The following is a 23,293-nucleotide window of genomic DNA, read 5'->3' as shown; positions in this document are numbered from 1 at the left end:
TTTCTCTTTTGTTTGTGAAGGTGATGCTGACTGTCGATGAACGGTGGACTGGATTCAATATTCAGAGGGAAGTAAAGACAGTACCGTATCATGAGAATCCATGAAGGATAGAGCCCCTATATGTGATCTAATCCAACCCATCACTCCCGAGTAAGCACTAGTTGAGGGATATTTGTTGGGCTATACTGGTTGAAGACTAAACCCTGCAGACCATGAAACTAATGATCACCTCTAACGCTTTATCAGGCCGTTTGTTCTATTCTGTGAGAAGCTCGTCTACTGTGGCCCTGAGCATGTTCGAAGACATGACCTTTGCTACATGCTCGTCGGTGGGACCGATACCACTGCTCCATCCAACATCTAGAAAAAAGAATGCGCTAGCGAACCTCGCGTTAACTGGTCATAATAATCTCCCGGTTACTTCTTATCCACTGTTGATTGAATCAGATCGGCTGCCCTCTCAGCAACCGCATACACGGTCGCCATTGGGTTCCCATACGGGATCAATGGGAAGACACTAGCATCCACGACCCTCAAGCTCTTTGTCCCATAGACTTTCAAGTCTTGATCGACCACCCCACCCTGTTCACGAGGCAACATGGCAGCTGTGCCACATGAGTGGTGGGTAGTGAGAGCCGATGCGCGGAGAAGAGTCTTAGCTGCCTCTAAATCCTCGGGCACTTTTACTGCCGAGCAATCCAAGAAGGGCTGCAGGGTGGGAGACGCAGCGACCTGGAAAAGGGATTGTAAGTGCCTAGCCATAAGCTCAATATCCACTGGATTCGAGTAAAAGCGTGGATCGACCTCGGGTTTACTGTCAGGGTCATCTATACCACTGCTAAGATGAATGCTACCTCTGGACAAGGGATAGCACTGAATCAAGCCCAGGAGGGCGACGTTGCCGGCTGGCCTGGTGCTCACAAAGAAGTTGGCGGAAGCTTCTTCCGAATTTCTCAAGATATTATCGCAGATCACATTTTCAGGGTCTGTGGGAGAGAGATATCTTGCAGCGAGATGGGCTTCTTCACCAGTTCGAACAAAGGCCAAGGCTTGCAGCCCTGCGGTGACGGTGCCTTCTTGGGGCTTCAGCCCGACGGGCTGGACATACATCGAATGGTTCTGTAAGTTCTCGCCAACTCCGGGATTGTCTATGATGGGTGTGATACCATAGCGGGCAAGTACGGCTTTGCTGCCGATTCCAGAGATTTCGAGAAGCTTGGGTGTCTGGAAGGCTCCGGCGGCCAGGATGACCTCATTCGTGAAGGTTGGGTCGATCTTTCTTCTCGAGGCCGCGATACTCATTGTCAGCGCTGCTCCGGAGACCGGACTCTGGGTCAACCGTAGCAGTGTGTGGCCGGGCGCCTACAGTAGATCCTTCAAGGATCAAATCGGGCTGGAACCCATAGCCCTTCTCTTGAAAGACTTTATTCCAGGCCCAAATGAGCGGATGGTTTGCCTTCTCCGCTAGAGCAGGATAGGTGACTTGGATGGGCCCACCGGCCCCTGTATGCACTTGCTCATTCAGACCAACTTCAGAGAGAGGAATCCCACGAGGAGTGGTCAGCGTAAAGGTTCGCCGCAAATACGGCAATAGATCCTTCCAAGACCACTTCGAGTTGCCTAGCCTGCTCCACGTGTCGATTCCAGCAGGCGAGGGAGGTAGAAAGGCCGCCCCGTTGATGGCAGAGGAGCCACCCAGAACCTTGCCTGCGGGGAGATCTTGTTCGCGGTTGTTCAGGCCCGTCTACCGGTCTTAGCTCTCAAGATCATGGACGGCAGAGAAACGCGCATCTCGAAAGACAATCACTCACCTGGCTCACCGTTTTGAATTGCCAATCGAGGCCGGTGCCGCAGAGAGCGTGCCATGACGCTGGATTTTGCAGCTGGGGATCTGAGGTCTTGTCGGGCCCAGCCTCCAAGACGAGGACCTGAACGGTGGGAATCTCGGATAACCGGCTCGCCACGACCAGGCCGGCGGTCCCGCCACCAACGACAATATAGTCAGTACTGGATGGAAAGGCTCCATAGAGAACGGAAGATGTGGTAGAAGCACTACTCTTGGCCAAAGGGGTGGGATGTTGTCTCTCTAGAAGTCGGTGAATAGCCCGGGCATTACCCAAATTCGACTAGGAAGACACCCATTCTAGCGTGACAAGGCACCCTGGACCCCTGCGTCAAATACACGCACATATCAAGCTTCTCGGGCCCCTACTACGGGACTATAGTCTCACGTCAGAACATGGCGCCACACACTGCTCATCATGCTCGACACAACCATCCATCCGCCTGCTGAGTGCAATTCTCACTTCCCACCCCCGTCAATGCATAGAGAGCCTGGTTGGGGTCATATCTCTCCTTGATGGAGGTCAGTCGAGGATAACGGTTTCAGTAGAACGTCCACTGCCAACTTGGCTGATGTAGATCTGCCTCATTCAGGTACATTGAATGAGGCCCCAGAGATCAAAGCCCCGTAGTCGGCGATCGACCGCAAGGCTGTCACAAAAGCGGCGGTATCAGACGTCACTGTGGAGTAGGGAATCAGACGACCTCCAATCTGGGTTTCTGTGACAGTGTAGATGGGGTTCATCTCCGCGTAGCTCTCGTAGAAGGTCGTGAAGTTGCGGGTATTGTACGCTGTGGGCCCGAGTCAGGATAAATCAGGTAGAGGACAGAGATCAGAAACATACTGTACGGATTGCCACACCACCAGCATCAGCCAGAGGGACAACACCTTTGATGAAGCTCTCCGCCACATGCCAGAAAGTATCTTGCGACACTCCAGGGCTTGATCAGCAGCAAGGCCGAATCGGGATGCCAAATTGGCCATGACCGCCTCCCTGGATATAGCCACCGGCATAGCCTAGGTACAGTCCGACAGTTACCAGCAACGGCCACAAACCCTTATTCGTGGGCAGCTGTCATGGCTTCCAGCACTTGAACTCTAGCACCAACTCGGATAGCAGGACCGACAGAGCCTGTGGAGTTGTAGTCAAGGATTTCAATTGCCTTGAGATGATGAGTCCACACAGCTAGTGCTCCCGGCCCCTTGGATTTCAGGTAATCATGGCCAGTGTTGCGAATCACTAACCGAAATGTTGTGGGTCCCAGCAAAGGCGAGTGAGTGTCTTCCGATAATCCGCGGCGCTGTTCGCGTTCACGATAGCGCACGAACAGGTCGATGGCGCAGGGGAATAAATTGACGAGAGAGAAGAAAGGATGATGAACACTGATTTCTCGATATTTCTATTTATGCAATTCATCGCAGGCTAGCACGGACCCAATTCTTTGCAATCGTACCACCGTCAATAGCCCGTCTGAGGCGAAAATCCTTGCGGTCACATACTCGAGGGTCTGAAGGTGGTCGATTGAAGGCCCAAAAACCCATGAAGCAGCACATCATGTCCCTGGGGTATTGGCTACGAAACTGTACCTAGTATTACCATAGCGGAAACCATACCAAAACCGTATCAAAAGACAGTCTGTTCCAATGCAAGTACTTTTTTCCATCCTTGTTCTCTCCCCTTAGCGCCGACTTCCGCCGCGGTAGTGTGTGATAGTGCGCTCATCAAGCAATGCCTCTAATCCAATGTTGCACTGGAATTATCTATGTACAGGGGGGGTCCTTGTAAACTGGAGCTCCGATTCCAGATGTCGCAACCCATGGCAATAGATACAACACCACCAACCATGCACACCACAGTCTCCATGCTGCGGCATCTGAGCGGATATCCCGCTGCCAAACCACCGACGCTGCTACTCCGACAGCCATCGCGCATGGAGCGATGTAACACCGGAGTGGCAAGCCCCAAAAGAAGACACACGCTGGACCCCAACACAGCACCAGGGCAGCGATCAGCCAGCGTGACCGGGTTGGTCCTACGAGGAGTGGAATCGTTAATCTCCCGCGACTGCGATCCCCGGCCATATCTTTCAGATCTTGAATTGACATGGTCGTCAGAATGACACCACTGATCATGGTGATCCAGAGGTATCCTCGTCTCGAGATGTGAGCAGCAGCGGGATTCAAGTCCGCGGAGGAGCCTAAAGCAATGCGCAGTGAAGAGGCATTGAATAGGCCGTAAGCGATGGCGATGACGAGATCGCGACTAAGTTCGTCTCCGCCCTTAAGGTCGTTGTACATCCAGGCCAGGATCATGATCAAAGCACTCTCTTGCCAGACCCTGAGGCCATATGTCAGGGCTAGAACGGCAGGAATAGCAACTAAAAGAAGCCGGCGGGTTTGCTCGGCACTGATGCGGCCAGTGGGTAATGGCCGCCAGGGCTTGTTGAGTCGGTCTTCCTGGATTGCCTCGGGTGAACGCTGGTTCGCAAGTTGGAAGATGAAGACCACCGCCCAGTTGAACAGAATGACCAAAGGGAGGCGATAAAAGACCAGATCTATGGCCGAGGGAAAGATACTGCCATCAGCAAGAGCAGGTCCGGCCAGTGCCCCCAGTAGACCAAAAGCGGAATTTGGGAGCACAAATGTTGGGATGTCGCTCTCCGAAAAGAGCCAGATGATGGCTGGCAGGTCTTTGAAAGGAAAGGGCTTCGTGGAGATGGATGGGTCCTGGCGTGTCTTCTCCATCTTGTTGGAAAGAGTAAGCACAGTGATAGAGAACGTGTGTGTGTGTGTGTGTGTGTGTGTGTGTGTGTGTGTGTGTGTGTGTGTGTGTGTGTGTATGGGCGTGCTCCTGGGCCACATGGACAGAAGTGCTTCCGGTCTTTATAGGTCGAGTCACTCGCTTCTTCTGATGCACAAAGATAAAACCAACGCGAGAGTGCCTATGCACTGAGCCTATACCCACATTAGCAGGGCATTGATCGATTGGCCATAGTACCATGGAGAGGACTGGCGCTTTGCGGCATCACACCCGGTGGGATTCGCGGCTCAGCCAATACCCAGTCATGGTAGAGACCCTGTTATTCTCGACTGTATTATATAGATACGATAGTGGTTTCTGGTTTTGACTGTACGAGGTTGCTGTGTAATTAGTATTGGTATTATTAGTAGTTCTTTACGTAATTCCCACGAGAAGTGATATCGTGGACATTGAACTATAGGGCTGGATCTGGACAACGGACTTGTGTGCTCAGAGCGACTGCTCCAAGCCTGCACAGTCGTACTTCACGATGACGGCATCAAAAGAAGGATAAACGGAGCTAGTCCATGTCCGTGGACACCAGCAACTTAGGAACCCCCCAAGAAGTGGATCACACTTGCCTCAGCTGAGCTTGAGCAGGTAGGATAAATCACTTATGGCTCTGGTCTTGCCAAAGAGAAAGGAGGTACTGTTTCCGATTTGGGAATATATAACCACGTGATCATCGATAATCGACCCTAACCCTGAGCCCTATGCCACGTAGTCTTATCGAAAGCCATTCTTCAGATGCCTTGATCTACAGAGAACAGTGACTTTATCTGAGTTACACTTGAGGATGACAAGGGACCTGGATATCGAATGATATTAATACAATACTAGTATGCAGTTCGGTCCCCTACTGAAGAAGAGAAAGCAAGCTGAAGACCATGACTACAACACAGGCAAGACATGGACACTAGGTACTTCTTCAACCGAACAGGCGGAGGCTACTACCACTCTTGATGTGAAGAGTGTCCGAATAGAATTAAATCAAGGTATTAAGTGAATTGGCATCGAACGACTACAAGTATCCATGATGCGCGCGGGCGAGATGGAGACGGCCGTGCTCAATAAGCTTATTGAGGGCAATATCCGGAAGCCTCACAACCAGGCGCCTCAGATGTTATGTATACCACATGGTCAACAACTCTTACTTTCCTTCGCTCTTCCTTGTATATCCTCATCTTAATGGCTTTTTGGGAGATTTACAGAGACATTTTGTATGGTTGGTTGTATAGGTCAGAAACAACTCTGGTCTCTGTGGTTCATAGGGGTAACGCAATGAACATCGCAGCAATATATTCCTTCATATATTCTCTATGGGCAATCCCTACCTTTCTTTCCCCACAGAAAGTTCGAGTGCCTACCAATAGATCTCAATATGAGGTTCACTCGTTGCCTAATACTTCCCTGCCGTTGAGCTGGGCTGGCCGGCTCTCTGTTCCTGAAACGCCTCCAGGTAATTCGTTGTTCTTCTGGCTCTTCGAGGCTGAAGATCCTGCATATGATGAGAACCTCATAAGTCAGTCCCGTCACCGAAAGCATTCATTTTTAGGAGCATAGTTAATTGGCATAGTCTGGTTCAACGGAGGCCCCGGCTGTTCGTCCCTTATAGGGCTAACAACAGGAAACGGACCAGTTTCGTTTAACGGCAATTCCACTCATCTCATCCAGAATCCACACTCGTGGACCAAGCTAGGCCACGTCCTCTACGTTGACCAGCCGGTGGGAACGGGATATTCGACTGCGACTAACCCTTATCCTGTCCCAGACAACGACCGCGTCACATCCGACTTCTACAAATGGCTCCGGAATTGTTTCTCCCTGTTTCCTCACCTCCGTTCGAAACGAGTACATATGATCGGAGAGTCATGGGCAGGAATCTACATCCCCTATTTTGCCTCCGCTATTGTCCACGGGCAGGACTCGTTCCCCATCAACCTCCGGTCCATCTCCATCGGCGACGGCACCATCGGGAACGCCGCCGCTATGTCCACCGTCACAATCGGGTCGTTCATGCGTTCCCAGAAAGAGACCCTCCAAATACCGGAGGAGATTCTATCCGTCTTCACAGAAGCTGAAAGGACCTGTGGATTCGACTACATCCTCGAAGCAGCAAACCAATACCCTCCCAAAGACAAGATCCGCATCCCCGGAAACCCCGAGAACAGGAACTACAAGCGCCACCAGCTCCTCGATACTCGCAACTTAGTCGATGAAACATGCAACATCGAGCCCACCACGCCCGACATGGTCAAGGCTTCCATTTTAAATTCCACCTGTTACGGTCCCTGTGCGACTTTCGCCACGGCATTCGACTATCTGGGCGCCATGTCTGCCTTGGGCACAGGCAAACAGTGTCACGATATCTACGACACCCTCAATGACTGTGACACCGTCGACCCCCTGGACCTCCTGGCCTCATACTTCAGCCGTACAGACGTCCAAGTCGCACTGAACCTGCTTCCGGCGGCAGCAGGGAAGGACCCCGGTGGAAACCATCCTTCTTCTCCTCCTCTGTCCCCAATGAGCTTCGCTCCCTGCAACAGCACAATCCTAACGACACTTTTATCAAGCACATCCCCGGTGGCTCCAGCGTATTCTATCCTTCCAGATCTCGTCACGACCCACAATATCCCCCTCCATATCTACTCCGGCGAGAACGACTTTCTCCTCAACCATTTCGGCACCGAACTGAGTCTCCAGAACATGACATGGAATGGAGCGCAAGGGTTCTCCCAAAGGCCTAACCGGCCGTTCTTCAGCGATAATGCTGCCCCCTCGCATTCCTGCGATAGGGGAAATAGAACGCAGACGTGTGACGTTGAAGCGGGCGTCTGGGGGTCAGAACGCGGGGTGACTTATCATCTCTTTTGGGGCGCAGGGCATAGTGTTTTTGCGAAGAAGCCACGCGAGATGTTTGCTTATGTGCGGGATGTTGTTGTGGCAGGTTGAATGTTTGCCTTTTTTTTTTTTTTTTTTTTTTTCCTCTGGGTAAACATAGATTCTTCTGTTGGATTCCGTGTTATGGTGTGAGAGGGGTTGTTGTGTCTCTGAGATATGCTGTACATGGATGGATTGCTTCGGCTGGAACTGTATAGCCTGTTTAATGATGGCACACCGGCTCTGAAGGCAAAACAAATAATGTCTCATTTCGCTATTTTCGTCACACATGATTACACAAAGATGGCACGCTATGCAAGGCTATTCCACACTATATAAAGACCAACACTGTACGCCATCACTTTTAAGCCCAGATTGAAACCCTTGTATCCCAGTGTCAGAACACAGAGGGGATGCAAAAACAAACAAGTCACGCAACTAAGTATACATCTTGTAATCGTCCAAATCATACTCAGGCAGCAGGGTAGCTATGCTGCAGACGCAGTCTGACAAGAAATGCATAGCACTTCCTGAGTCTTTCTAATGTCGTCTGAAAACAGGGGAGAGTCCTGCGAAGGATTTATCTCAAGGTCATTTTTGAGGCGCCTCTTGAGCCAGTCAACGAGGAGCACCCGATAGGTCGTAAAAGCCCTCAAAACTTGTAGAACGTAACAACGCTCACCACAAGAGCCGAAAGGGGTTTGAGAAGAAATAACTCTATAGTGTAGCACAAGGGTATAAATATGTAGTGAACGCCCTCCGGGGCAAACATGAGAGTGAGGTCAGCTGTGCCACATCACCGACGACTGAAAAACGGTGCCTGGTTGGGCATGGAAAGTAGAGAGTCGGCCCTCTGAAACACGTCTCCCTCGAAAAATTTGTCACTGTACGCACTGGCGGGGGTGGACGGCACCGTTGCCTGAGCGGCTGGACCAAGCGCAGCACTCAATGGTGTTGCAGGGAGAGTAACAGACTGTGGTGACAGGCTGGTGCTGATCTGATGCTGTGGATGTTGTGACTGTAAAGGGGGCCCGTAAATGTTTGCTGGGGCGTTTCCAGACGTCATGTCTGCGAGGTATGACCATGGTGAAGACTCGATCATCCGGCCGGCCTCTCTGCTGGCCCTCTGCACCGGACGAAGGAACATGATGATCTCGGAAGGGAGAAGATTCATGCTCCTGACTTCACGCATGTCTGTCACAAGATCAACGAACGATTGCATGAATGCCTTGCATAATTGCCAGAACTCGCGCTGGTTGCGCATCCCGCCGCCTGGTTCCTTTACCTTCATGTTGGAAAGACGGAGTCCAAGGGCCTCGGATACTTCCAAGCACACGCGACATCGCCGAATGAGGTTGTTCCAGAGCATCTGAATACCTTCGGATTCTCGGGTTTGTTCTGCCAATTCAAGACATCGTACAAATTGACGGCGCGCCTGAGGCAGCGCCTGAAGAGCGGCGGTGTATGCAGTAGTGAGCTGATGAAAGATCCGCTCAAACGTACGCTCTTCTTCGATTTCATCCAGGCCAGTCAAGGGATTAATCCGAGGTACAACCGTACTCGGCATTGGAGGGAAGGACTCGCCGGAACGGGGGGTCGCAAGGGACGAGGGTACCGATGTGTTTATGTGGTTTGACCGACTACTTGATCGACTCCGTGCTGCGTAACTGAATGGAGTGGAGACAAACCCAGGTGAACTAATCGCAGAGTGGAAATTGGATGCTGTCTGTAATGGCCCACTGGTGAGGATCTGAGGGTGCTGGATAGTGGTGTCACTCCGGTAGCGACGCACCGAGAGAGACGGCGCCCTGCCTCTAGTTGGGGTCACTGTTGATCCAGTGAGCCTATCCGACGCAACCATCTCTCGGTTTATTTCCGGTATAGGTGGCTTGGTGGAAGAGAGACGTTTGTGAGTATGCAGTGGAACACCAAGGCTCACACAAGCATTGCGAAGCTCAATGATACTGCTGTAGATCATTAGCATCAACGAACGTACATAGCGTGAATCTGCATTGGCAACAATCTTGCCAAGACTGTTGCGCAGCTGCGTCGCAACGTGAGTGTATGCCATGATGCACGTCTCGCATTCTCTTTTGACTGCTTCATTGGATAGCCGTATCAAGTCAGCATCTTCCAGGTGCGCATTTTCCGCATATTCAAGAGCTTCGTTAAGCCGGTCAACGTGAGTAGAAGCGTTATAGAAAACGATCTCGAGACTGTTTCGCCGGGCATCATCGCGTTTGATCACGTTGATCACAGCATACACATGAAACTGAACCTGAAAAAGGGCAAACAAGACCCCCTTTCCACATTCAATAATCGATTCCCTTGCTTTTCTTTCACACTTGTGTTCTGGCAGACTGGACATCCGGTTTACAAAATAATCCTTCAAGCGCCTACGCTCCCTTGGGCTGCTTGGGCTGGACGAGTTACTGCCTGCTGCGCCCGGTGCTCTTGGTCGAAGGATCGACCCATGACTGAGGCCGCGAAGGTGACTGTTCCGATACGCCTGGGTCTCATCCAATCTCCCGAGATCAGCATTTTTCCTGATGACCCCCATCCGCTTACTTCGCGCGGCAATGGATGCCTGGATGATACCCTCACTGTTACTCCGGTTGCGTTCATTGACACCAGGGATATATGTACCAGGTCGCGGGAGGATACTGTTGAAAACCATGCCCTGGCCGGAAGCAATACGGTAGTGGGATTTGAGTGGAATTGGTGGAGGCCGCGATAGTAGCGGTGATTTGGGATCCGACGAGATGTCCCCTGTACTTGGGATGACCGGGAAGCGGCTGCTTATTCCACGTTTGACGGGTTTAGGTGTGTCCCAAATTGCTTCACTATACGCGAACGTCAGTCGATGTCAGTACCTCTCAGGGTAAATTCTCTAACCTTGCATCGTTGCCCCTTTCATTCTCAGGTGTCGTGCTTAGCTGTTTAGTCTTCAGAAATCGTTTTAGCTCTGCAGTTACCGCGACCTCCTTTTCGTTATCTGTCATCGTTGAAGGTGCCATGTCTGTTTCTGAGGTCTCTAAGTGCTCTCGTAGCGGATTCCGCAAGGGGTTTCCTGCAACCTTGAGGATCTGAAGCTTATTCATATCAGATACCCCAAGGGGGACATCTTCAAGGCGGTTCTGCATCACCGACAGAACCCGGAGAGAAGTCAGTTTCTTGATTTCTTCGGGAAGATAGCTAATCTTGTTCCGGCTGAGATCTAATATTTCGAGAAGCGGCAATTTGTAAACCTAGTATCCATGTTAGTCTGTGTAAAAGACCTGTTGTACAGCCGGTCATGTATCACGTACACCCTTGGGAAATTCCCGGAAGTTGTTCGCTCTAATATTAAGGTACCGAAGATGGGAACACTCTGCAAAACGATATGGAATGTGAAACAGATGATTGTTTGACAAGGAGAGTCTAAAAATGATCAGCGGCCCCTTTTTACAAAGAAGATGAAACACCTTGTGGTACTAGAAAACCGTCTGGTAACAGATACATACCGCTCGACTTCATCTTTAATTATATCCACCACTGGTTCCGGAATGCGAACGATGTTCGAATGGCCCAGGTCGATAGTCAACTTGGGTTTCACAACATCGCTAACTGCTTCACTTCCTGCCAAAGAGCGTTTCGTTTCTAGGATCCCATTGTCCACAGCGCAACGAGCAAGTTCAATAGTCTCGTCGGGTGAGAGAAGTCGAGGCCCTGTGTTAGGTTTGCCAACATTGCCAACCTTGTCACCCGCAGATCCAATTACGGGCGTTGTTTCATCCTCACTTTTTGCTGGCGGCTCAGTATTGGATGAAGACGACGACGACGAAGAAGAAGAAAGAATAGGAAGATCCGGGATTCGCCTGCTCGCATCTTCCTCGTCAACGTCACCAAGGTAGGAGCGAGGCATTCGGATTGAATCCTCTGGGCGTGTCATAGTGGAAAGCATGGCGGAGGATGAAGGGGAGGATAAATAGGTGAATTGAAATGTTGACGGCCGGTCCGTTTCCAACGGTCAATTAATGCATCAAACTATCCACGAGACAGGCGAGAGAATCGAGGCGAAGCATGATCAACTAACGCTGCGAGAGCAGGATTATGAACGCATCGAACGGCAGTCGAAATATTTTATTATCTTTGTGTCTTTTTTTTTTCCTTCTTCGTCCTTCTCAGGTAGACTACTCAAGGCGTGCTGCGTGAACAAACCGGCACTTCTGATTTCGACGGAGGCGCGAAACAAAGCCCGATGATCGCCGTTGGGTTCCTAAATGGCCCAATTTCGCTCGATTCGTAGGGATCGAAAGGCAGTACCGATCGTAGACCAGAGCAATTGAGCTGTCAATCTGACAGGTTGGATATGGGACTCGAAAATCAGGTATCGGTGGTCACCGGGCCCATGAGATCAGAAGCAACCGGAGATAGGAGCGAGTGCGTTCTGTAACTAGTGAAACGCGGAGAAAAAGTGCAGCTGTCAGATCAGAAGCCACCCAAATTGATCGGTCGAGGAGGCACACCAAAGATCAGTCTGAGAGTAAAAACAGAGTAATGTTAGGAGTGTAAAGAACGAGGATCTAATTGACGATCAAACAGACGCCGCGATTTTCCAGGAGGGTTCAGAGAGAAAGTCCGGGTCAGGATGAAGTTGAAACAACCCGGCGATCAAATGGGGGGAGCGATAAGTTCCCCCCGTTGATTGGTTGTCACCCTAACAACCTTGCAAGTGCTTGTCATGATCAAGACTTGTATTGCATTTTTGATACATATTTTTCACTATTGTTTTTTTTTTTTTTTTTTAAGTCAATCTTCTTCTTCTTTCTTTCTCTTGTTGCATATGTCTTTCCCCATAGTAATGTCGCTTTCAATCCCCCCAAGACATGCTATACTACCATACACCACCACCCAAAACAAACCAACGTCCGGGATGAATTATGGAATCTGGTAAGCCCTGAAGCGGCACTTGCTGTACAAATTAAATATCAATCCTCGCCGAGATCACCGGCAGTGGAGTTGCAATTGAAGAAACCCATAAACAATATCAGAAAAGAGAATACATCCAGTATTATACATAACCATCGACCTGTCCAGCCCCAACATACCCAGACCAGTTCAATCGAGTTCTATCAAGATATTCATGCTTTTATGGCCTACGCCTGCTGAGACGGCTTCTCTTCCGCCCCTTCCTCTAGCCCCAAGCTATCTTCAGTACTTGGGATCTCCGGAGCACCGGTAAATGCTGCTGTCCTCTGTTCCTGGACCTGGGCTTCCGATTTAGCCCATACCTTCCAGCGTTCATATTCTTGGTTTTCAAGTTCCATGCCGACTTCAAGGCGGGTAGGTCCGAATGTAGCGCCTGTGGCTTCGGCTTCCTCGGCAGCGACTCGCCGTTCAATGTCTTCCTGGAGACGTAGACGATAGAATTCACGGCGCGCAATATCATAGGCAGTGCTCTTAGTCATATCGGGGACATTGTTAAGGAGCCAGAGCTGACGCTGGACGACGCTGTTTTGCGGGAACAGGGAAATGTTTAGCGTCGGGGAAAACGATAGAACCCGGATGGCATTCGTTCTGAAGCAACGAGCCAGAGAAAAACATACCTCTCACCATCCAATCGCTTGCCTGGTTGCTGGAGCCGGCTCCAGTCATAGTTTTCATAATCCTTTCCGGTACTTTCAAGCACCACTCGGGGTCTCGCAAGCTCCCAGGGGTGATCACGGAAAAACTCCTTTCGCAACAGGTCCTCTTCGTACTTGATCTCGGTGGGCAGGAACATACGGCTGGCTTTTTTCGGTTTCACACGCTTCTCTTGAACTTCAAAAACGACCTGCGGCTTCGAGGCTCCGGGAAGCGTTTTCACACGCTGGCGGACGAGCTGGTGCTGCTGTTGTTGATTCCGCACAAGGACCTGGGCGGGGGGGATATCGCGCACGACATTGATCCATTTCGGGATTTGGTGAGTCTTACCGGCCTCCTTCTGGCGGAGCGCCGTCTGTCGGACTCGGAGAGCTGTGAGATTGTATTTGCCCATGGCGGGATCGGAGGAAGGCGGCGGCCAGACGGGCGGCCGTAGGGGATAGGCCGATTAGGATGGAAGAATTGGAGAGGGACCAATGGCCAAGTAGAACGCACGTAATTGTCCAAGAACAATCTCCTCCGGAGGACAGACGATGGAGACCTGCGGTACGGTTTGATCGTGGAGTTTTGGCGATGGTGGCCGAGCGCGCGGGTGAAAAAGAGGATTGGCAATGAGCGGCTCCGATTGGACCGACAGTGGCTCCGCTCCGGTGCAAAGCCAAAGAGATTATTGAGAGAGAACATAATAATTTGACGCGGAGCTTCACCTTAGAACCACCCTTCCCCAATCCTCCTTTCCCCCCAAATTCAGAGTTTGTCTTCATTCGCGGCCTGCCACGCTCGAGGAGCAGTCTGCTCAATTCTTTTCAATCTGCTCGAGACCTCCTCGGGATATGCACGGCTGACTCGATGCCACGATGTCTGCCGTCTCATGCCTCATCCCAATAGGTTCCAGAGCTCGCCCAACCTGCGACTGCCCCCTTCGCAGGGTTTGGATACGTGCTTCTCCGTCAATTGCAGTTCCATGTCTAAACCAGAATCATTCTCCTACAATGCTTCCCTCCGGAGACTCGGCTCCAGACGCCCTCGCCCGTCCGCTGCCTCTATAGCAGACCTTTTCGTCAGCTCGCTGGTGATGGCAGGCTACTGCCGGGAGCACTCCCCTCGAGGACGAGGGCTGTCAACAATGTCTGCAAAGACTTCGAGGTGCGAGATGGCGAGATGGCGAGACAGGGGCATGACGAGTACAGGGCATTTGCCGAAAAGACGCCTAGATTATCTAGGGTCACCGGCAAAGTGTCTGGGGGTGGTGCATCGTCCAAGAACACAACGGATGTTCAACTCCGGTATTGCGCAAAAGTTAGAAGACGACGAGAGCGAAGACATTCATATATCAAACCGATCAATAGAGAGACCCTCGCCTAGGATACATCACAAAGATGCGGAATCAGAGCAAAGGCCACATTTAGATGGGAGGTTACCACCACCGCAACACGCGCTCGAAGAATTGAATTGCGAGTCGATGACAGGCACCTTCACTCTAGAGGAGTCAGAACAGAACATGTCTCGCCTCGCCTCTAGAGAAAACGCACCTGACCACCAAGTAGATCCGCCTGCGGTACCGACCATATCCCGCTACCAGGGGAAGACGAGCCCGGCTAAAGAATTACACGAAGCTACCTCAAAACTATACCGTTCTGTGTTTGGGGATTCCTTGGATTGGAAGCAGGCTGTTGACACTGTTGTTGATGATGGACAAGTTGATTCATCGTCATCTCGACCTGTTGTGCTTCGTAAGGATAATAGAGAAGATGCCTTGGAGCTTCAGTCGGTTGCGGTATTCGTTGAAGCCATGTGGGACGAAAAAAAGTCTAACCAATATATTTTCCGACTGTACAGAGATCTTCCATATCCAGGAGTTTCGTACTTGTCGAAAAGGACACGAGGGGCACTTTTGCGGCGATTCGCTAACCCTCCTAACCGTCGATGGGTTGATGCTCGCCGCTACCTCGGGATAATAGAAGACATGGTAGCTGCCAAACTTCCGGTGTCGCGGTCCTTGTGGAGTTCTGCTATTCATCTGGCAGGCCGTGCATCTGGCAAAGTGTGCAAGAGGGATTTGGTGAGATCAATCGGCCTCTGGCAACAAATGGAGCATGTGGCCGGGGTCAAGTCAGATGGCGTCGTCTTTAACATCCTTTTCGACATAGCCATTAAAGCTGGCCAATTCACAGTCGCAGACCGTCTAATGGAGGAAATGGCGAGACGTGAAATTACTTTTACCCGCCCTGGAAAGGTTTCCAAAATGTACTACTGTGGAATGCAGCAGGATGCCGATGGCATCCGTCAGACGTTCGATGCATTCGTGACTAGTGGGGAGATTGTTGACACAGTGGTGCTGAACTGCCTGATAGTATCCTTTCTTCGGGCTGGGGAAACGAAGACTGCAGAGCAATTATATCATCGCATGATGCAGGCACAGAACACAGTTGAGCTTGATCTCGAGAGGCTACATCACGGGCCGAGTTTGACCTCAGAGTTCATCGTTTATCGCAAGAAGTCCAGGAAGCTCAATCGGCTCTTACAAGTATCTGCTTCTCTTAAGGATCGACTGCCTGAACATCATCGAGCTTTGCAGGAGGCCCTTCCTATGACACCCGACACGCGGACATTCCATATTCTTCTTGCTCACCACGCCTATCGATCGGGCAACCTACACGCTTTCATGTCGGTCATCGGTGACATGGAAAAAACCTTTACAGTTCCACCGCGTGGAATGATATATCTGTTGCTTTTCGACGGATTTGCTTACAACGGCCGAAAGAGAAAGGGCTGGACCGCTGAACGGCTGTGGAACGCATGGCGAGCGTATCTTCGCGCTCTCTACGAATCGAAGAACAGATTCAATGACCGCTTTCATCTTCGCACAGCAAAACTCGTTTGGGAAAATCCGCTAGGAAGTAGCGCTGCATTGCTGGCGGCACAGACACCTACACTACCAAGAAAACCAATCGGTTTATACACCCCATTGCCATCAGGCAAGTCCGAGGCAGACACCACGTCTGCAGAACATCAGCAGGAGCAGGTAGACGAGAGTGACGAAACAAGCAAGGAAGATGTCGACGAATTAGGTGCCAATGATGGGGTAGCCGAATTCGATGATGACATTGATACCGACGAGTTGTTCAATTACCGAGGCCGAGACCAGCATGGCGAGGACGGTGAGCTTGAAGTGCTGGAGCGCCAGATTGAGAATGGAGTATTTTTAGGTCGTCGGATGATCATCATCATTCTTCGAGCATTCGGTGCCTGCTGCGGACCTAAGGAAGTTATGGAGGTCTGGTTGCACATCGAACGACTTTGGCAACCCAAAAGGCGCAAGGCGCTTGACGTCATGGCCGTAAAGGAGGAACTGGAGAAGCAGATAAACAAAGGCAGTAGGAGACACTGAAGCCTGACATAATGGAGTTCAGTGCGTGTACATTATAGACCTGTTATATATACCCTCCAGGTGCATACCAGTTGATGACAGCTATTAGACTAACTGCACTATCTTGATCCTGTACAGTGAATATTTTTGTGACATCTAGTTTTAGCAATAATAAATTGAACCTCAAAAAAGACTTAGACATCCAGAAGATAAAGCAGACAGGCATTCGAGGTCACTGTTTACTGCTATTACTACATCAGGAAAAGTAATGACTGCCATCCCACGTGATATCGCGTTCCGTCTTTTACTTCAACGCGTTTCGCAGGACTTTCCCCAAGTAAATTCAAACAAGTATTCTCTTTCATTCATTAAACCCGTAAATTTCTCGATATAAAGATGCAGCGGAGATGATACACGGCAATCTGAAGCGTCGCAAGCTAGACTTGGACTTTTATCTGCATCGGGTTTTCCGAAAGAAGTCATTCCGGTGAGTGCGTTTACTCTTGGGCTAGCACTTAAACTAACTGTATGCTCTGAATAGTCCCCTACAGCGAGAGGTAGTCACCGCAGCCGTGGAAGGTCACGATGTCTTCCTGCAGGCATCCACATCCTTTGGAAAGAGCTTGTGCTTCCAATTGCCTGCCGTCATCAGCCATGGCGGTTGGTCAACCTCCACCATGTAGACTCCTGTCTGAGACGTTCGACGTATTCTAAATGTTCCTCTCTTACACAGTGACTGTCGTTGTATGTCCTCTCCTTGCATTGATGGTAAGTTGAAGCCGACGCAATACCAGGAATCCACGTCATTGAAGCAACGCACCTGCAGACAGACCAAGTAAACGCGCTACAAGCCTTAGGAGTAGCAGTGGCAACCATCAACTCGACGACCTCTCTGTCAGAGAGACGCGAGATCCTCGCAGACCTTCTCTCAGGACATCCCCGAACCCGCCTTCTCTATGTCACCCCAGAGCTATGCCAAACGGAGATGTTCCGGCGGAATCTCCAAACTATCCATTCGCAGGGAGAGCTGAATCGTATCGCCATCGACGAGGCCCACTGCATCAGTGAATGGGGCCATGACTTCCGCCCAGCATACAAGGAACTCTCCTGGTTCAAGCGGGCCTTGAACAACCCCCCAGTTCCGATCAGCGCCTGCACAGCGACTGCAACCCCGCGTGTTCGAAAGGATATCATTGACCTCCTTGGTTTGAATCCCGGCCGACTGAGGATTTTCAATACACCATCAGCTCGACCAAACATCCATTACGAGATCAGATATCTCCAAAATTCCATCGACGACTCGGGAGACTCCGGAAAGGCCCAAGTGGACGACTTCGTCTCCTGGCTGAAGTCCATCCAGAGCCGCCGAGAGGCCAGATTAGGCGGAGAAAATGCTAATCTTCCACCTATATCCGGTATCATTTACGTCTCCTTCAGATCAGCCTCGGAGAACCTTGCCGGCATTCTGTCGACTTCATGGAACGGCAATATCCGAGCGGTTGCGTATCATGCCGGTCTTTCCTCCCAAGACAGGACTCAGATCCAGTCGCAGTGGACTTCGCCGCAGTCACTCCCAGAACAAAGCGGCCAAACCCCAGCATTCTACATAATAGTCGCAACTAATGCGTTCGGCATGGGAATCGATAACCCCCATGTCCGATTCGTAATCCATTGGAACCCGCCCCGAAGCTTCGAGGGCTTTGTCCAGGAGTCCGGTCGCGCAGGTCGCGATGGTCGTGCCGCCGCATCAATTGTATACTTCAACACCCAAGAGCGAGATAAAGCACTCGATCGTATCCGACGAGACGTTGAAAATGCCTACAACCGCGCCAACAAGAAACCCGCGAATGGAGCACCAAAGGACGATCCTAACAGCAATCTACAAAACCAATACGCTCGGCTGCGGAGTTTTCAAAAAGTGGTTCGCTATTGTGAGTCAACTAGCCGCTGCAGACATGACATGATCAAGGATTTCTTTGGGGACCTAGAACTGGAGAGGATGGGTTCTCAGGCCCCGAGCTCCGAAACGAGAACCGGCTCAGGCGCATCACCGTGCGACTTTGCTTGTGACTTTTGCAAGGAAGGCCCCAGGAGTCTAACGCTTCGCAAGGCACGGATGACCATTGAGAATGAGCTGATGGATTGTACGCAGTGGGATTACATGTCGAACATGGAGGCAATGTATCCGGATGCGTTCTCTGGTTTCGACTAGGGATGAACTGCGGCATGGCTATGTATCCTCTGCTCTTGTGTATAACATACAGGGTAAAAAAAATATATAATCAGATCAATGAATCTACCAGAGATGGCTATCTTAGATTTCAGAGTGTCTGTATAGTGACAATGTTTGGCATTGTTACCTATTCTATTCTTTCTTCGAGCAATATAATCTGCACGGCATAGCCCAGAATTCTCAATATGTGGCATCCAAAGAATAGCAGCTAAGTATAAGATTCTGAAATATACTATTCATTCGAAAACCAATGGCATCTACTACGCTTGTAAGCATTGCGTAGAAGAAAGATATGGAGCTGAGCGAGGAATTCCAATCTTTTCTAGCACGAAGACAATATTGCCCAAATCCGAATTCATCAGATGTCAAACATAGGGATAAGCTATAAAGTTACACCTGGCCAATAAGTAGGTGAATTTATCGGCAACGGTACCAAGGTGGAGTAGTTCGATTCCTCCTGCTTTTGCGGTTGTTGTCCATTTCAAATAACTAGGGGAGGACATGCTCACAGGCCTGGTGGCGGTGGGACCTATATCATACCGGGTCAGTAAAGGCAAGCCATTCTTTAATGAGACCTTGGTAAATACGTACTGCACTGTAGCTGCCACCGGGAGGAGGTGGAGGGGGGGAACCTGAACCAGGAGGCGGAGGAGGCGGCGCTTCACTAGTCGGAGGGGGAGGAGGGGGAGCGGGACTTTGGGACTGCGACTGCGGCTGAGACTGCTGTTGCTGCTGTTGGGCATATTGCTGATAGTATTGGTAGTAGGCGACGTAGTTCTGATATCCACCGTAGGCAGCGTAAGGATCGGATCCGTAGTACTGTGCATACTGTGCGCTATAGTCGGCTAGGTTCTGTCCTCCCGATGTTCCTGTTGCGCCTTGCGTGGCTGGGCTACCAGACGTAGAGGGCGAGTTCTGGTGCGAATGATTCCCATAGCCACCGCCGCCACTGCCACCCCCATGACCCCCGCCGTAGCCTCCACCATAGCCCCCTCCCTGGTAACGGTCTCCACGCTGACCATATCCGCCATAGTTGTGCTGGGGTGGGTTCTCCTTGAAGCGCTGATACTGTTCTCGAACATTGGCCAAAAGGTCCTCGCACAGCTCTTTTGCGCTCTGAACATCGTTGGGATCGGGTCCACTATGCGTTATTAGCCTTCAGAGCTTCGAGATGAGGGGGTAGATTACTAACGCAACATGCAAGAACATCGGCTCCTCGCTTTCTCTGCCAGTACTGGGTTCCATGAAGCCGGAGCCCCGACCTTTGATTTGGACCTTGCATCGGGTTCTCTGCTGAATATGCTTTACATACGCACCGCCCTGTCCGACCACTTGGGCACGAAGGTTAAAGCCAGGAATTGGCTCAAGGTCCACTGGAATCCGCTCTTCGGGCCATTTACGCTGAGAATAGTTAGCATGCCTCTCAGCCCTATGGAAAATATTCCTGCAATTTCATACACGACCGTATTCGTCACGTTCCACTTGTTCCGGCTCACGTCGACGGAATCGGCGCTCATCGACCAGGTTGGGGAGTTCCTTCTTCATGAGCTCGTCGATCAAATCCACGGCCTTTTCGAGGCCCTCTTTATTCGTACTCGTCACATGTAGGTACAGCGGGGGGTTCTGTGGAGAGTGGCGGTACTCTGTCAGATAGTCACTCGTCACCGCACGTGGACAATTTCACATACCGCGGCAGTTGCCATGCTCTTATCCGGGTAATAGTTTCCTCGAGTCGTGACATCTTAAAACAAAAATTAGAGATGAGCTTCTTTCTTCACTAATAGTTGACAAGTTTAACATGGAGTGAAGGCGTACCGGCGCCAGTTTCTTCCTTGATCTAGAGGTCACGCAGCGGAGGTCAGCAGATGCAAACGAGGGGAAATGGGATGCTATGGATGATTAGGACTGGGTAAGCTTTGGCCACGACCCTATGCGGAGAAATAGAAGAAAAAGATAAGAAAAGGCAAAGGGTGAAGGGGCGCATGGCCGCAGCGGAAACCAGCTTGCGAAAGGATGCCTGGAATATCAGCGGATGCAACAGGAGTAATTACCATCTTCTGAGTAGAGCCCTTGGTCAGTGTGTAACGGTTGCGCAAGTCATTAATCTCAATGTCCTTGATATAGTCTCCATCAGCAACGTAAATGTCTGCGTTAAGTTTCGATGCTTCTCCAGCGGACGGTGATGCGGCTGCCGGTGCGGGACTTGTTGCCTACCAGAACAATTAATTAGTTGTGTATCTTCCTGGGTTTGAGCGACAGTAGTCACGCATGGTATACTCACCGAACGGATAGGTGGAACATCGACATGCTGAATACCCTTCTTTGCTTGCAACTGAGCGTTGATCTTAGCCGCTGCGGCAGCTGTATTTTGTCACGATGTCAGTCTCTTATATCTCCTATATCCCATCCAACAATTTCTTCCAAAGCACAAGGGAGGGCAGTCATACCTGCTGCAGCAGCAGGGTCCGCACCCCCAGACTTCTTTGCCGGGTCTGCGCTAGGGCTTCGAGGTTCGCGACTAAGCGGGCTCCGAGTACGAGTAGCTTCAGACTGTCGCGAGGAGGGAGATCGAGAACGACGATCGAAACGAGAGGCCCGGCGAGGCTCTGGTTCTGTTTGGTCAAAGCGGGATCGTTTGACACGGCGTTCGTCGTCGGCCATGATGAACAGGGAATTTAGATGTTGAGAACTGAACAAGAAGGAATTGGAGCAATCACAATGCGAGTGAGATGCTCTAAAGACTGGTACCACCGCAAAGGACTTCTTTGAAGGCGGTGGAGAGCGACGGATCACCTGGTTGGACGCTAGTGTGCTCTGGGGCGGTGGGACCAATGAGCGAGAAGATGTAACCCAAGAGAATCGAGATGTCGAAGTAGAATTTCGTACAAGAACAGGAGGCTGAACCCTCAACGAGAACAGATCTTTAGGAAAACAAAAGATGATCTGGAAGTAATCTGAGATACACCGTGAGATACACACATACACACACTGGCACCAACCAAAAGCAAGAGTCACGAATGAATCTGGGCCCCAAAAAAAAGCAAGTCAATGTTGCACTGTGACCAAAGTGGTATAGCGGTAATGCTCCGGAGTCAGTGACCGACTCCGTCCCAGAGCCTGAGTCAGCACCCCGACCTCGGAAGTCTTCGACTATAAAATGCGATTTATGACTACAATCCCCATCCGTTGAGTGTGAAGTCACTGCCTCCATCGTTTCCTTCGTATTGCCTGCTTTCTCTTGCAGGCCAATTCGGGAGACCATGGCTTTCCGGCGTCCTTTGATGCTGTCTTGGACAGCATCAGCGCCCTTTTCCTCCGTTGCTGGCAGAACTGCCCGAGTGGCTGCGACTCTGCCCCGATTCACCACAGCTAGAGCCTCTTCCAGCTCGACCTCCGCCCTCGCCTACAAGGCGCTCCATCGTCGCTCTCCCCTTCCTCTTCCTGTGTCGGACTCTTCTCCACAATGGGATGCCCCTACTGCCGTCTCGTCGATTCTGTACGAGACTCCCGTTGCGCCGACCAATCCCCCGAAGCGCCATATCCTGAACTGTCTGGTGCAGAACGAGCCTGGTGTTCTGTCTCGGGTTTCGGGAATTCTGGCCGCTCGTGGCTTCAACATTGACAGTCTGGTCGTGTGTAACACCGAAGTCGAAGATCTGTCCCGCATGACCATCGTGCTGCAGGGTCAGGATGGTGTCGTCGAGCAGGCCCGTCGCCAGCTGGACGATCTCGTTCCCGTTTGGGCCGTCCTCGACTACACAGACTCTGCTCTCGTGCAGCGCGAGTTGCTTCTTGCGAAGGTCAGCATCCTGGGCCCCGAGTTCTTCGAGGAACTGCTTCAGCACCACCGCGAGATTACCACTTCCGGCGAGACCCTCGAGGGCCAGAAGGATAAGGCCGAGGGCCACAAGCAGATCACTGAATTCCACCCCCGCAATCTGCCTCCCAGTCAGGCATTGAGACACAAACACGAGCATCTTGATGCCATCACCCGCTTGACCCACCAGTTCGGCGGCAAGGTTCTCGATATTAGCAACAACAACTGCATTGTCGAAGTGTGAGTGGTCATTTACCGCGTACGCATTGGTGCATTCACTGACATTGTTAATAGCTCCGCCAAGCCATCTCGTATCGACTCCTTCATGAAGCTCATCGCTCCTTTCGGTGTATTGGAGTCTACCCGTACCGGTCTGATGGCCCTGCCTCGTTCTCCTCTTCACGAGCAGGTGGAGGAGATTGAGAAGGAGGCTGCCGACGTTGTCGACGCAAGCACCCTTCCTCCTGGTTAAATTGGATATCCGAAATGAAAAAGATTCGCAATTAAGAAGCAAACTTGTTTTCCTCGGAGGGTATAATATTTAGTGTAAATTTTAGCAGTTCTTTTTTGTTTTTCCTTTTAGTCACGCACTTCTCATGAGTACATCATCTATGTTTCCATGTCGTCGACGTGAAATTTGGTTCAGTTTAGCTTCATCGGCCTTCACAGGCATGTATTTCTTAATCGTGGTAGTGGTAAGGTAACTTCAAGTTGTATTAGTA

At 50.9% G+C, this 23,293-nt stretch overlaps 9 protein-coding genes across 9 annotated transcripts; 4 read left to right on the top strand and 5 right to left on the bottom strand.

Annotated features, from left to right (window-relative positions):
* Positions 1-417: 417 nt before the first annotated feature.
* On the bottom strand, positions 418-2,142 carry BDV37DRAFT_275559 (GMC family oxidoreductase; the record flags this gene model as incomplete). Its single annotated transcript, XM_032085415.1, has 4 exons — positions 418-1,297; positions 1,329-1,744; positions 1,812-2,007; positions 2,117-2,142. 4 exons carry the CDS (start codon positions 2,140-2,142, stop codon positions 418-420), a joined length of 1,518 nt encoding a protein of 505 aa, XP_031936477.1.
* Positions 2,143-3,604: 1,462 nt separating this feature from the next.
* BDV37DRAFT_290477 (UbiA family prenyltransferase) lies at positions 3,605-4,588 on the bottom strand (the record flags this gene model as incomplete). Its single annotated transcript, XM_032088720.1, has 1 exon — positions 3,605-4,588. The coding sequence occupies one exon, from the start codon at positions 4,586-4,588 to the stop codon at positions 3,605-3,607; it is 984 nt and encodes a 327-aa protein (XP_031936476.1).
* A 1,336-nt stretch (positions 4,589-5,924) lies between these two features.
* Positions 5,925-7,630, top strand: cp9 (putative serine carboxypeptidase; the record flags this gene model as incomplete). The annotated part of the gene is made up of 2 exons (XM_032088719.1): positions 5,925-6,165; positions 6,220-7,630. The coding sequence occupies 2 exons, from the start codon at positions 5,925-5,927 to the stop codon at positions 7,596-7,598; spliced, it is 1,620 nt and encodes a 539-aa protein (XP_031936475.1). The 3' UTR covers positions 7,599-7,630.
* A 692-nt stretch (positions 7,631-8,322) lies between these two features.
* On the bottom strand, positions 8,323-11,457 carry BDV37DRAFT_287896 (putative cell morphogenesis protein Sog2; the record flags this gene model as incomplete). The annotated part of the gene is made up of 4 exons (XM_032088174.1): positions 8,323-10,369; positions 10,422-10,774; positions 10,835-10,946; positions 11,030-11,457. 4 exons carry the CDS (start codon positions 11,455-11,457, stop codon positions 8,323-8,325), a joined length of 2,940 nt encoding a protein of 979 aa, XP_031936474.1.
* A 1,005-nt stretch (positions 11,458-12,462) lies between these two features.
* On the bottom strand, positions 12,463-13,703 carry rsm25 (mitochondrial 37S ribosomal protein mS23). Its single transcript, XM_032083343.1, has 2 exons — positions 13,115-13,703; positions 12,463-13,019 (listed from the first exon to the last, which is right to left on the bottom strand). The coding sequence occupies exons 1-2, from the start codon at positions 13,543-13,545 to the stop codon at positions 12,665-12,667; spliced, it is 786 nt and encodes a 261-aa protein (XP_031936473.1). The 5' UTR covers positions 13,546-13,703; the 3' UTR covers positions 12,463-12,664.
* Positions 13,704-13,856: 153 nt separating this feature from the next.
* BDV37DRAFT_261656 (pentatricopeptide repeat protein) lies at positions 13,857-16,600 on the top strand. Its single transcript, XM_032083342.1, has one exon. It carries the CDS (start codon positions 14,023-14,025, stop codon positions 16,540-16,542), a length of 2,520 nt encoding a protein of 839 aa, XP_031936472.1. The 5' UTR covers positions 13,857-14,022; the 3' UTR covers positions 16,543-16,600.
* Positions 16,601-16,920: 320 nt separating this feature from the next.
* Positions 16,921-18,789, top strand: BDV37DRAFT_12204 (putative RecQ family helicase RecQ). Its single transcript, XM_032078591.1, has 4 exons — positions 16,921-17,008; positions 17,063-17,181; positions 17,255-17,289; positions 17,348-18,789. Exons 1-4 carry the CDS (start codon positions 16,929-16,931, stop codon positions 18,731-18,733), a joined length of 1,620 nt encoding a protein of 539 aa, XP_031936471.1. The 5' UTR covers positions 16,921-16,928; the 3' UTR covers positions 18,734-18,789.
* Position 18,790: 1 nt separating this feature from the next.
* BDV37DRAFT_12164 (KH domain-containing protein) lies at positions 18,791-21,546 on the bottom strand. Its single transcript, XM_032078583.1, has 9 exons — positions 21,202-21,546; positions 21,036-21,115; positions 20,806-20,964; positions 20,570-20,591; positions 20,443-20,495; positions 20,213-20,377; positions 19,947-20,155; positions 19,346-19,895; positions 18,791-19,283 (listed from the first exon to the last, which is right to left on the bottom strand). The coding sequence occupies exons 1-9, from the start codon at positions 21,413-21,415 to the stop codon at positions 19,260-19,262; spliced, it is 1,476 nt and encodes a 491-aa protein (XP_031936470.1). The 5' UTR covers positions 21,416-21,546; the 3' UTR covers positions 18,791-19,259.
* A 306-nt stretch (positions 21,547-21,852) lies between these two features.
* On the top strand, positions 21,853-23,259 carry BDV37DRAFT_12106 (acetolactate synthase regulatory subunit). Its single transcript, XM_032078579.1, has 2 exons — positions 21,853-22,811; positions 22,866-23,259. The coding sequence occupies exons 1-2, from the start codon at positions 22,015-22,017 to the stop codon at positions 23,041-23,043; spliced, it is 975 nt and encodes a 324-aa protein (XP_031936469.1). The 5' UTR covers positions 21,853-22,014; the 3' UTR covers positions 23,044-23,259.
* The last annotated feature ends 34 nt before the right edge of the window (positions 23,260-23,293 follow it).

The sequence above is a fragment of the Aspergillus pseudonomiae genome (genome assembly GCF_009193645.1).
Source record: "Aspergillus pseudonomiae strain CBS 119388 unplaced genomic scaffold BDV37scaffold_103, whole genome shotgun sequence".
NCBI classification, from domain to species: Eukaryota; Fungi; Ascomycota; class Eurotiomycetes; order Eurotiales; family Aspergillaceae; genus Aspergillus; species Aspergillus pseudonomiae.
The sequence above is the reverse complement of the archived record's forward strand: the minus strand, read 5'-3'. Positions and strand labels throughout refer to the sequence as shown.